The sequence below is a fragment of the Gossypium hirsutum genome, chromosome A04, assembly GCF_007990345.1.
Source record: "Gossypium hirsutum isolate 1008001.06 chromosome A04, Gossypium_hirsutum_v2.1, whole genome shotgun sequence".
NCBI lineage: Eukaryota > Viridiplantae > Streptophyta > Magnoliopsida > Malvales > Malvaceae > Gossypium > Gossypium hirsutum.
Window position 1 is genome coordinate 73,489,322 of NC_053427.1, and position 12,659 is coordinate 73,501,980.

The 12,659-nt window shown below is 35.8% G+C and overlaps 2 protein-coding genes across 2 annotated transcripts; one reads left to right on the forward strand and one right to left on the reverse strand.

The window, feature by feature from the left end:
- Nucleotides 1-462: 462 nt before the first annotated feature.
- On the forward strand, nucleotides 463-2,868 carry LOC107948887 (hsp70 nucleotide exchange factor fes1). The gene is made up of 6 exons (XM_016883545.2): nucleotides 463-724; nucleotides 821-963; nucleotides 1,062-1,112; nucleotides 1,478-1,699; nucleotides 1,807-1,909; nucleotides 2,121-2,868. The coding sequence occupies exons 1-6, from the start codon at nucleotides 639-641 to the stop codon at nucleotides 2,632-2,634; spliced, it is 1,119 nt and encodes a 372-aa protein (XP_016739034.1). The 5' UTR covers nucleotides 463-638; the 3' UTR covers nucleotides 2,635-2,868.
- A 35-nt stretch (nucleotides 2,869-2,903) lies between these two features.
- On the reverse strand, nucleotides 2,904-4,520 carry LOC107948888 (protein SRG1). The gene is made up of 4 exons (XM_016883546.2): nucleotides 4,251-4,520; nucleotides 3,885-4,132; nucleotides 3,471-3,795; nucleotides 2,904-3,385 (listed from the first exon to the last, which is right to left on the reverse strand). The coding sequence occupies exons 1-4, from the start codon at nucleotides 4,518-4,520 to the stop codon at nucleotides 3,134-3,136; spliced, it is 1,095 nt and encodes a 364-aa protein (XP_016739035.2). The 3' UTR covers nucleotides 2,904-3,133.
- Between the last annotated feature and the right edge of the window lie 8,139 nt (nucleotides 4,521-12,659).

Here is a 12,659-nt window from a genome sequence, read left to right on the forward strand (position 1 = left end):
TTTTATTTGTGTGTAAATTTTGTTGTTTGTATGGTTTTTTTAATATTTTGTTTGGGTGTTGTTTATGAATTGCTTTGGATTGGCTAGTAATGTTGGGAGTGAGGGTTAGTGGGTGATGGTCGTAAGGTGAAAGAGTATGGCAATAGTGTGGGATGGGATATTTTGGTTTTTACTTATAATTGGGTTTATAAAATTTTGTTACATAAAATTAATATCACTGTTAAGGAATTAATAGCCACATAGGATTTGCAGTTAAGGAATTCACGGTTTGACCAATAAAAAAACACTCATAATTTGAGTGACATCTACTGGAATTTACCCTTAAACGAACACTTTGTAAAAGAAATAAAAAGCCTAGAAGTATGCAAATATACTGGGCCTTTAAACCCAAACTGACATAGCGAATTTGGGCCCATGGGTAGGTCCAATCAAAATGCACAGCTTAGGTCTTTCAGTCGAGAAAAGTCGGTTGGTTGCAGCGTTTTCCGCCACTTTCTAATCTAAAACGAAAAGTCTCGAATCGCCTAGAATTTTCGCTGAAATTCTCTATTAAAAGGAATTCCGACCAGTTCTGCAGAATCCCTTGTTCAATTTATTTGCAAGAAACAAAGGTTGTGATTTAGTTAGAATAAGAAACTATGGCCAAAGATGGACCCAACTGGGATGGATTGCTGAAGTGGAGCATTGCTAACTCTGATAGAACTCGACCTACTCGTAATTTAAGGTAACCCCATCTTTTTTTCCTCAAGGGCCTTTTTGTTTCTTTTACGATCGTCAATTGATATTTAGCGGGTAATCAATTATTCGTTTATTTGTATAGTGAGGAAGATAAAAGATGGTTTATGGAAGCAATGCAATCGCAGACCGTTGATGTGATTAAGCGAATGAAAGAGATAACTATGGTTATGCAAACTCCAGAGCAGGTTTTGGAAGCTCAAGGAGTTACAGCTGCTGATATCCAAGGTACTATTGCACAATCCCCAAGGTGTTTTCAAGCTTTTTTTTTTTTGTTTCTAGGTTTTAAGAGTAGCTTTGTTTGCTTACTGATTTGATGGTGGCAGATATGTTGGATGAGTTGCAAGAGCACGTTGAGTCTATTGACATGGCAAATGGTAAGTTTTATTGTTTTGAGATTATTACCTAGCTGTTCTTTACTAACTGATTTCTTCATAATGAATGCTCAATTTGATGCATTACATTGGCTGCTTAGAATTTCATTTTTTGGGATAAGTAATTCTTTAGGATGCTACCAATAATGGAATTGGGATTTTCAATTTCATAGACTTGTTGCATCATATAACTTCTATTTTCGCCTTGATACTGTTCCTACAAATATAAGTTTTTTCTGTGAAATGGCTGTAGGAAAAAAACGTCGCCCTTTATTCAGCCCTCTAGTCTTTTCAACGGATCTTTAGCCTGTTTGTTCTCATCCACTTTCAAAAAATTTATACTTAACACAGTCTGTGCATTTGAGCAGATCTACACTCAATTGGTGGTTTAGTCCCTCTCCTTGGTTATCTGAAGAATTCACATGCTAATATTCGAGCCAAAGCTGCAGAAGTCGTATCCACCATTGTACAAAATAATCCCCGGAGTCAACAGTTGGTTATGGAAGCAAATGGCTTAGAGCCTCTCCTTTCCAGTTTTACCTCTGACCCTGATGTAACTGTTCGAACCAAAGCACTTGGTGCAATATCTTGTGGGTACAACTGTTGTTCTATAGTATACTTCTTAATTCTTAATTTCAGTGAACATGCTCATACAAAAACATGACATGACATTTTTTTTTTTGCAATTGGATTTCAGCCTTGATCCGCCACAACAAACCCGGTATTGCTGCATTTCGACTTGCAAATGGTTATGCAGCCTTGAGAGATGCTTTGGGAGCTGATAGTGTAAGATTTCAAAGGTAATCTTGGGATAGGTCTTTGCAGTCCGGGTCTGCATCATCTTTTTGCTGTTATTATGTTTCGGGGTTTCGTTCTAGGCTGTCTCCGACGTATGAGGAAATGATTTTTAGATATCAAATAAATTCCTATAGTTCAAAGATCACTTGTGTATTTTTTCTCTGGTTAGTTTCCCTACTCTGGTTTTCTCATTTAATTCTCTTTTTCTTCCAGGAAAGCCTTGAACTTGATTCAATATCTACTGCATGAAAATAATTCAGATTGCAATGTTGTAAACGAGCTGGGGCTCCCTCGTGTAATGTTGCATCTTGCCTCGAGTGAGGATGCAGAAGTAAGAGAAGCTGCTCTTCGTGGTCTCCTTGAGCTTGCCCGGGACAAGACAGGTGGGAGTAATGGTGGTTTAGGTGAAGAAGATGAGAAGCTGAAGCAAATTCTGGAGGAACGAATTAAAGGTATCAGCTTGATGTCTCCTGAAGACCTTGGGGCTGCTAGGGAGGAAAGGCAGCTTGTGGACTCCCTGTGGAGTACATGTTATAAGGAGCCTTCGTCCCTTCGAGAGAAGGGACTTTTATCACTTCCTGGTGAAGATGACCCTCCACCTGATGTTGCCAGCAAGCATTTTGAGCCTCCTCTCAGAGGTTGGGCTGCAGATCATACTGGCGATTCAAAGCCCAGTGTGAAAAAGCAAGAGGCTCCTCTATTATTAGGACCAAGCCCTCCAAACTGACGGAAACCAATATTCAAGGTACCAGTACAAAAAATCCAAACCGAATCTGAAAGGGGCTGGGAAATCTACACATATAGGCTGAAGCCGTAGGCTAGTTTATTTATCATATCCTGATAAAATTAGCACTAGATTTGTTTATTTTCACTCTGTTTGTCCTTATTGCACGCTGTTATATGCCTCTGGGTATGTATATTCTCCTTTGGCTTAATGGAAAAAATATTAGTGACATGTAAATACTCGTGTCTTTCTTATTTTTTTTGGTTGTTCATTCAAGTATGGGATAAATTCTAATTCTAGACCGTTTCTTTTTAATTAAGATATGGATACTTGAGGCAACAATAGCGGTGAAGTATCATTTGGTGAAATGAACAAAAACTGCTCTTTGATGGTTACTGTTATTGATCTTTTCTATAAAAATGGAACAGAAACTAAAGCGAGAGTTTGAATCTATGCATCTGGTGTGTGCCTTGGTCCTCAAAACTCCCCATATTTGACTTTCTTAACCTTCAATCTTAGCCATCTGGGTATGTGCTTTGCCCTCCATTTTTTTATTCATGGAGCTTCTCAAATACTCCCCATATCTCACTTTTTTATAAAGCTGCTGTTTTGTTTTTGAGTCGACCATGTGACTTGGGGGCTCAATCTCTACCTCATCGTGCGGAAACAGGAATGATGCATAAGAAATTCTTGCCTTACTATAATTTGCAACTGCTCTTTGCTCAACACTCTTGTACTTGCCATTACTCCATATCTGACACACAAGTAAAATAATAAAAAAGTCAGCTCAAATTTTGTCTTTGCTTACACCAACACCAATGAAAACATGTTTTATTTACCTCAAAGACATCGCCGACATTCACCACCAGTGCATCTGGGATTGGATTAACCGGAACCCACTCGTTGTTATTCTTAATCTGCAATCCACACACATCATCTTCCTGCATAAGTATGGTTATAGTGCTTGTGTCTGAATGTGGGCTAACACCTAGTACTTGGTCAGGTTTGGAGCAGGGAGGGTAGTAGTTCACTCGGTAAGCTTGCACCAATTGTTTATGCAGTCCAAGCAGAGCTTCCTTGTCCATTCCCATGATCAGAGAAAATGATTGAAAGAGCTCAGTTGCAACTTTTCGGATTGCATTTGAATATTCTTTTATGATTTCCCTATATGACAATATATTTGAATTAACATAGCGCAAATACAACTGGAAAATGCAAGTGCTATGATTCGGCCATATCATCTGAATACATACTGGATCCCTTTTGGTGAATTGGGCCAAAACTTGAGCTTCCTATAATGTGAGGGGTGAACCAAAAGTATGAGTGCATCCGACCAGTCCAGTATTTGATCTTCGGAAACGACATATGCATGCCCATACCCTTGTATGTCGTCTGAGGGCATGGCATACTTGTTTTTCTCTTCTAGTGAAAGCTTAAAAAACTCGGCTGCAGCATCCTTCATTTTCTGCGATACTTGCTTTGCAACTCCATGATTTACCACCTGCCAAAATTCCATCAATTGTAACTCTAAAAAGGCGGCCAACTTTTCTTTGTCATACTTGAAATATTGTTCATTTTTTACACCCTACCCTTCATATTCTTTCACTAACAATACATACCTGAAAGAAACCCCATTCTCGGCAAGCCAGATCCAGTTTGTTTAGCTCCTCATTGTTTCCCATTAACAGCAAAGACAAATCAATGACAGGAATAAATGAAGAAAGATATGACGTATCAGTATCTTTTGGCCTATCTTCCACTTTCCTAACATATCTTTGTGGAACCTGAAAAGGATCCTTCCTCACCAGCTCTTGAACATTAGGAACTGGAATTGATGGAGCATAAGTGGGTGCCTCTTCATTGTCTAGAAAGGTTCCATTTGAACCCATGGTTTCCCGTATTGTGGAGACCCTGGCACATTTTCTTCCTATTTATAGTCTACTGCTTAAGTTAGCCGCCCTTGCTAATTTTTTAACCGTTAGCTCTAGTGGATATTACTCTTCCCCTAAAAGAAAGATTCCTAATTAGATATTGTATTAACCCGAAATTTGGTTTTATTATAATGTAATTTACATGGATGGGATATTAGTTTACTAAGGCTTTCTCCCCCTATGCATTTGGGATCCGTTCGATAAAACGAAAATTTTCACCTCAAGATATCTGGAGTTATGGATATTAGACAATAGCTATACCATTTTAGTAGTTTAGGTCAGTTGTCATACTGAATTTGGGTTTTTCCGTTTTCTTCTTTTATGGACGGCAGAGGAGAATTATACATTGTTAAACACTACAACTTATGTACTTTTCGATGTGTCATTGTCAATAGAGGCAAGCCCCTTTCGAGCTCCAAGTGTTAATCTATTTGCTCCTTACTTAGAAACTGTTGGAACGTTGAGACACCCTATGTCGCAAAGGAAAAATAATTTCGGCGATAATAATTTATGAATATTCATGTACAAGAACGGATACGGGTTGAGAAAGATTGAAATTATATTCTAAACGCTCTAAAACTGCATTGGTATGGGGTTGATTCCTCTCACGATGTCACAACCCTTAGTTGCAATGAAAGAGTCCTAGCCTCTACGTTTCTACGTGATCCACCCGACAACTACGACCGGAAAAATCCCCTAAAAAACCTATTTCAAGAATTTTTGCTCAAAAATTGAAATCACACAAAGTTAGCTGTGTTTCTATTTTGACAAGTCCTTTTTGTTTCTATTCAAAACGACTTGAATGTAAGGATTAAAGATTAATATCCTTTCCTTTTATTCAAAAACATGTTTTGAATGCACACAATCACATATAACAATTATTAAAGGATTGCCATAAAATGATATTCTCTCTAAAAGAAGATGATTATTTGAAATCTCTTAAAATAATCATTAACTGAAAATCACTAGATATCTAATTGGTAATTTCGGGCTCAGCCACAAAGTTATTTCACTATAGTATTGTAGCTGGGCTCTCCCCAATTACATAACATTACAAAAGTTACTCGACCAGTGCTCATCCAATAATGTTATCATAAGTGTGTTACCCTCATATGATATTCTTAATCTCTTTAGGATAAATACATTCTTCCAATATAACCCTATTTTATTTCATGGTAATCATTACATCTTCCTTCATGAAAAGTAATTACTATCAAATAGTAATTAAGTCATCCATCATAAAGACAAATGACCCGTGACCACGTTTGCTTTTCATCTATCATGTAATACCAATGAGAGGATATCATTTACCCATTCCTTGGGCTATGAGTTCCACTATTGTGAATGATGCTACATACTGCAAAAGTCCCAATACACCAACTTTTGATTCCTTATCTATTTGAACTCAGGCTTCTACTTATATCAAAGTATACAAGTCATGCATATATAGTCCACCATCCACTTTGGGTTAAGGTATGGCACACTTTGAACATCACAAGTGATTAAATCCATAAACAGATTCATGATCTGTTACACTTGGTTCTGTCCGATGTACTGTCAATCCAGTCAACTCCCTAATTGGATTATAGACGACATACTTGTCTTTCAATCAATTTGCTCATTTCTGATTAGACTAAGGACATGTTTAAGTTCATCTACTAATATAAGTTGTCTTTTCGTATTACTATCTGACCACGTAGTACTGCTCAGAATTAGTTAAACATTAAATAACCAGTGAGCTAATATTTGCTTCCATTTTCCTTTGCATGCAAAAACCATTAAGGACAATATGAAAAAAATATTAATATAATTCATGGATATTTTTATTAAACCAATCTGATTGAAAAAAATATAAATATACAAATGAATATACTACACTTAGGGCATTAGATTTAACAGAAAGATGTAATGGTTACCATAAGATAAAATATGATCATATTGGGAAAAAGAATTTATCCCAAAGACATTAAGAATATCCTATGAGTTTAATATATTTATGATAAGATCATTGGACGAACACTTGATAAGTAGATTTCGTAATGGTATATAATAATGGAGAGCTCAGTCATGATACTTTAGTGGAATGACTTCATGACTAAATAATGTGTAATTAATAAGCGAAATGATTCATGACTAAATAACGTGTCATTAATAAGCGAAATGATGGAACTTAAGTACAAATTATTTGAGCCCTAATTATATATGTTCAATCTGTCCCTCCACGAGCTCGATATAACCAGAAACAAATTGCATGTAGAATCAATAATAAGAAATGAATTAAAACAATGAAGCATAATAAATGAATTGCATATATCACTATATGTAGTTAACGCATTTTCTTGCTAAGTAGAAAATATGACTTAGAAATTAAATTAAATTTTTCGAGTAATTATTTAATTAATTATAACTATAGAATTGAAGTTCGAAGTGGAAAGTAAATTAGTAGTCATCATAGATTTGTTAAATAAGAAAATTAAATATAATTTCCTCATAAATTGTAACAGCCCTAACCCGGCCTAGATGTTATGGTCGGATCTAGCAATGTCACATGATAAGGTGTTTGTAAACCGTGCCGTCGTGATAAAACCATTTCCATTGAATTGCTTATCTTAATATCTTACTAGTTCCAAAGTTGTCTTACTCATTTAGTCGGTAGTTTCACAACATTATTCGTTGCGGAAGCTTCTAAAACAGTTTAAACAATCGGGCGTTTCTGAAAATCATTTGTTTCTTTTGAAAACCAAGGTTTCCTACTACTGGCAGTTGTAATCCATAAGGTAAAGATAATTAAAATCCAAAACCAAACCAAAGTCCGTAAGTCCAATTACAACCCAAGAATTTAACCAGTAAAAATAGACTAAATATAAAACCAATAATCATAAATTAAAACCATGACAGCCCAGCACTGTGGTCACCATCGAGTTTTCCACCGCATCGATCCATCTAGGTTTGGGGATTACCTGTGCACATTAAACAGAGAGGGGTGAGTTTTCGTAAACTCAGTGTGTAATCCCGCAGAAAACAACAAACAATCAGTAATCACAGTGCACAGTCAAACAGTCTTGGGCCCAAGCCCCTTTCAGTATTAGTACAGTTTGGGCCTTAGCCCATCTCAGTATCAGTATCAGTCATGCAGTTTTCAGTAACAAAGTCCTACCCAACCAACCTCTACACACCATCTCCGTTGAACCTTACACTCCATGTAGGGATTAAATCAACCCACCCATCTTACACTCCAAATAGTACCGAATGCGGCACAAAATAGTAATTTGCAGTTGAGCTGCCAGTATATTAGGCTTAAGAGCCTTTTAGTACATTTCCTCCAAATATAATCAACCCAACTCAATACAATGCAATATACAATGAGATGTCACGCCATCACAGGTCTATCAGAAACACATACAGTTCAGTATACATACTTATATATATAACATGCTCAGTACATAATTCACATAATAAGTTTCACACAGTTAAGGGTCTAAGTAGTGCTTACCGACCCTACAGAAGGTTCACAGTCGACTTGGACGAACCGTGCAACCTTAACAATCATTTCAGTAAAAATTGGCTCACACACCCATGTGGCCTGCCCGTATAGCCTGCACGACCCAAATTGGCCAGCCGTGTGTCGCACTCAGCCCACCTGGCCATTACACGGCCGTGTCATGAACGCACGGCGTGGCTCGTCGAATACACGGTCGTGTTGTCGCACATGGCCTACCACACGAGAGACTATATGCCCGTGTGGCGCCGACAGTCTACTTTTTCGACTTTTTGTCAAATCTCGTTTTCTGCATTTTGGGTACACACCTGTATCGTTTTTTACACAAAAAGAACTCCAAGCAATCCCAAACCTATAATAGACCAGTATTTTCAATTAGTTAATCACTTAAACAACCGAACTACTAAAACCCGAAATAGAATATTCATCATTCGAGCGAAAATGTTTACCTTCAATTGAATATTAGAGATTCCACGCCCTTAAAACGCCGATGAACGATATTCAGCCCCTCGAAAAACCCTTAAACACCAAGCGAACCCTTCTTAACGCTTATCCAAAACATAATTAAAGTTTAACCGAAAATTGAACTTACTGAATGCATGTAGTCTATGAAGCACCATGGAATCGGGAGAAAAAAACCAAAAAAAAAGAAAAGGGTGAGGGAAAATTTAGTAGAAAATTTGACAGCAAAAGGGTAAAGAATCGACAAAGATAAAGAAAAGGGAAAAGAATAGAACATACTTTTTGGCAAAAAGGAAACCCCAAATCAGATTTAACTAAAACAACGTTAAAGCTTAAGCGAGACAAAAACTTACCTTGAAAACCAAGGACACTCTCCAATACAATTTGGCACTAGAACAGCTCCTTACCCCCGATTCTCGGCTGTCAAAACAGTATTCATAGGCCATCAATTAATATCTTAAAAATCAAAGTTACAAAGTACTAAAATCATTTACTATTATTGATGAACTTAGCGCGTGAACTCCAGAAGAGTAAAGAAAGAAGAAAAGAAACGACAAGGGTGGGGAAGAAAGTTGCAAAATTCGGCTATAGAGAGAAGGAAAAACGAAGCAAAAAGAAAAGATGGCAGAGGAGTTGGCGTTAGAAATTGGAAGAGGAAGAGGAAGCAAAATTTTGGCAGGGGAGAAGGTTAAAATTGACGTCAAAATATGGAGGAAAGATTTGGGGATTTTGAAAATAACAAAATAGAAATAAAATTAGATTTTTGGATATTCCCCAACATCCCCTAATTCACTCATAAATTCTCTCCATCAAACTCCCACTACTCAGATGTCCAATACAACTCAAACTCTCAGCCACCAAACCGAGCAACAATAATCTCCTTTGCTCACATAGGGATTCAAACACAGGACCATCAGCAAGCCAACACACTGCTTAACCACCAGACCAATAGACCCATTCTGATATAAGCTTATCAACAATTAAATAAAAGCTTATTTACCAAAGATAGGGCTTTATTCATAAAAATACCAAAATTCGCCCAAGTCATGGCTTGAACATAGGACCTCTCACACCTACCCAGAGCACTTAACCACTGAAGCAGATACACATATATGTCCCACATTCGCAAAAACAAAAATTTAAATTTTTGGGGCGTTATATAAATTATATAAATCTCATGACTTTAACAAAATTAGACTTAGGTTGAGAAAGTAATTTAGTTAATTTAATTAATTAAATTAATTAATCAAATAAATAATATTTTGGAAAATAGTAAATAAATATTGGGTTGGATAAATTATAAGTGTTGGATAAAAGTCTAGAGAACAAATATAATTGGACCCAATATATGAAAGACCCTATTTGGGCTTGATAAATGTAAGGGGCAGCAACCCTAATATCCCATAAGGATGTGCTACTTCCTTATGCTTCTACTTAGAGTAGAAGTTGTATTTTCTATTAAATTATTATTATTTAATTAGACATTATTTGAACAAAAGTCTTGTACTAATTCTCTATAAATAGGAACTATGTGTTGAGAAGAGATTGTATGAAATTGTGATTCCACGTCATCCTTATTCCTTTCCAATAGGAGAATGACAAATCAAATTTTTCCTCCTGATTTTCAGCTTCTTCCTCCTGAAAAAATTCAAATCCAACTAAAAATGCTAAAAATCAGAAGGAAAAATTTGATTTGTCATTCTCCTATTTGAAAGGGATAAGGATGGCGTGAAATCACAGTTCATACAATCTTTTCTCCTATGTGTTGAAATATTTACACACTTCACATATGTTGTTATTCTGTAAAACAATAATGAAAATTTATTTTATAGAATAAATTCCATTTTCTAGGGAAAACACATAGTTTCCGGTTAAAGAGAGAATTAACTTTCCTACTAAAAGTTAAATAAAAGTTTTCATTTTGTGATTTGGTTCGTTTTGCTCGAGTCCATACTCAAGGTAATTCATGGTTCAAGAATAGTGGAGAAGGCTGTTCTGTAGAAAGCTGGGATCGACTTAAAACCGTCTTGTACAAAGCACCACTATAATTTTAATTAAGTTTATTGCTATAAAATATCACAATGACTCAGTTTTAAAGAAAAATTTTAAACTTTCATTATGCCTAAAAACATTGTTTTCTAAATCGATTTTTCTAACAATGAGTATCAAAGTTAGGTTGTGCTATGTTTATAGTATAAAGTAATATTAGGTTTTCTCTCATTCTCTCATTAATTGATTAAATTGAGATAAAATGTGATACTCTTTAAATTATATGCATGTTTGGATTATTATGTATTTGAGTGAATGTATTAATTATTATATATGTTATGTTCTAAAGTAATTTTGTCGAAGGTTGTGATTTATTGAATTTATACCGGTTGTAATTTAGGTTTTTCATAAATTTTGGGTTTATAATTAGATCTTTGACTATTACCTCCACACATATTTATTTCAATTTTTTGTTATTGTAAGATTGGAAAATTCATGTGAGTTGGGCCCAAGTTAGGAATTTTGTAACCTAAAATTTTAATGAACTGGAGAAACAAGGCAACTGAAACCGAAAGAGATGAAACAAACCCGATAGGACCTTTCGATGGTGGCTGTCACGTGTGAAATGGTATGCGAATTGTGCAAGTATACACTTCGAATCAAGTAATAAAGTGATAACTGAGATCGTCTCCATAGGGATTGGATTAGGTATAAAAGTGCTTAAGTTATTATAACGAATTATGATTAATGTTATGGCAAAACCAAGTTAAGGACGCAGTGGTAAATTAAAGTAGTAAGGATGTGTGCAAAATGTATATTAACTAATATTGAAAAATGCTAAGGCAAAGCAAGAGTAAAAATGCAATGGAAATTATGAGAATAATTACGTAAATAACCTGCAAGTGAATAAATAAATAGCTAAGAATGTTATCGCAAAGATACTACGACAAATGATTAAGGGTCTATGATGTTGATTTGGAAGGATGAGATTACTAAGAATTTGCCCTTACTTTTAGTAACACCTCAGCAAAATCGTACTCAATCTACTACTCAGAGGAGACCTAAAGTGACCAACTTCTTTCGAGAGCTAGATCTAAAGTTACTTGGCCTGTGTCTATAGGCTTTAGCACGGTACCGTGCACTGTTTTGTCTTTATTATATGCAAATGCTGCTCTATGTCTAGAGTCTACTGCAAGTATTCAGTCGAATACCCGCTTGTATCATTCAATTCTAGTCCAACTAATCTAACCTTTTCAGAATTAGATTCAGTTTATGAGCATACTGCACACTTATCTATGTCTAGAGAATGTACGCATACAATTGGGAAATAAAAACAATTGAATGAAAAAGTAGATTAAATCAAATATATGCTTCAACCATTAACAAAAATCAAAGTTTCATCATGTAATCCCAACCCTATGAGATTTAACTCATGGGTTTGAAATTAAAATTCAAGTTCAAAATAACACCCAACATCGTTTCGATCAAATCAATTCACAGGAGAACATATTAAGAAATAATGGAAGAACTTAGGAAGATGGCTGTCTCCAAGTCAATCCACAATCCAACAGCACAGTGTCTTGTTGTGGCTGAGAAGGATTGCCTTCGGTTTCCTCTTTTCGTCTTTACTTAGCCTCTACCCTTTATTATTGCCTTTGGATCTCCACACTCCTTTAGGGTTTCCTCCTTTGACTTTTTATAAGCTTTTCTTCCTAGGGCAAATCTAACAGCCTACGATATCTTATCTTCTCCTATTTTTAGATATATTTTTTTGGTACAAGTAGAGTTGGGCTGAAACTGGTATGTGTTGAGTGTTGAATAGGTCATCTTTCTGAAATTACCACGGCATTTGTGTTGGAAAACTATCCAACCTTTTTCCCCGACAAACCTTCACTTCTTTATTTCTTTCTCCACATCCTGCACATGCCAAACCACCAAACACAACCCTTTCACATGCAATTAAAAGTACCTAACATTTAAACACAACCCAAGCTCCTAATGCAATGATAAAACTACGAATGAAATGTACTAAAATGAAAATGTACCAAGTACAAGCAATTAGCTAGGTCTAAAGGCATGAAATATAACTATTTTCAAAAGTTATCACACCCCCAAACCTGAGTTATTACTTGTCCTCAATCAAAATA

Coding starts and splice junctions, on each gene's coding strand:
- LOC107948888 (XM_016883546.2), bottom strand. CDS start 4,520: ATGGGTTCAAATGGAACCTTTCTAGACAATGAAGAGGCACCCACTTAT. Junction 3,796..3,884: donor AATTCACCAAAAGGGATCCA/GTATGTATTCAG, acceptor ATTGTCATATAG/GGAAATCATAAAAGAATATT. Junction 3,386..3,470: donor ATGTCGGCGATGTCTTTGAG/GTAAATAAAACA, acceptor CTTGTGTGTCAG/ATATGGAGTAATGGCAAGTA.
- LOC107948887 (XM_016883545.2), top strand. CDS start 639: ATGGCCAAAGATGGACCCAACTGGGATGGATTGCTGAAGTGGAGCATT. Junction 1,700..1,806: donor AGCACTTGGTGCAATATCTT/GTGGGTACAACT, acceptor ATTGGATTTCAG/CCTTGATCCGCCACAACAAA. Junction 1,910..2,120: donor GATAGTGTAAGATTTCAAAG/GTAATCTTGGGA, acceptor TTTTTCTTCCAG/GAAAGCCTTGAACTTGATTC.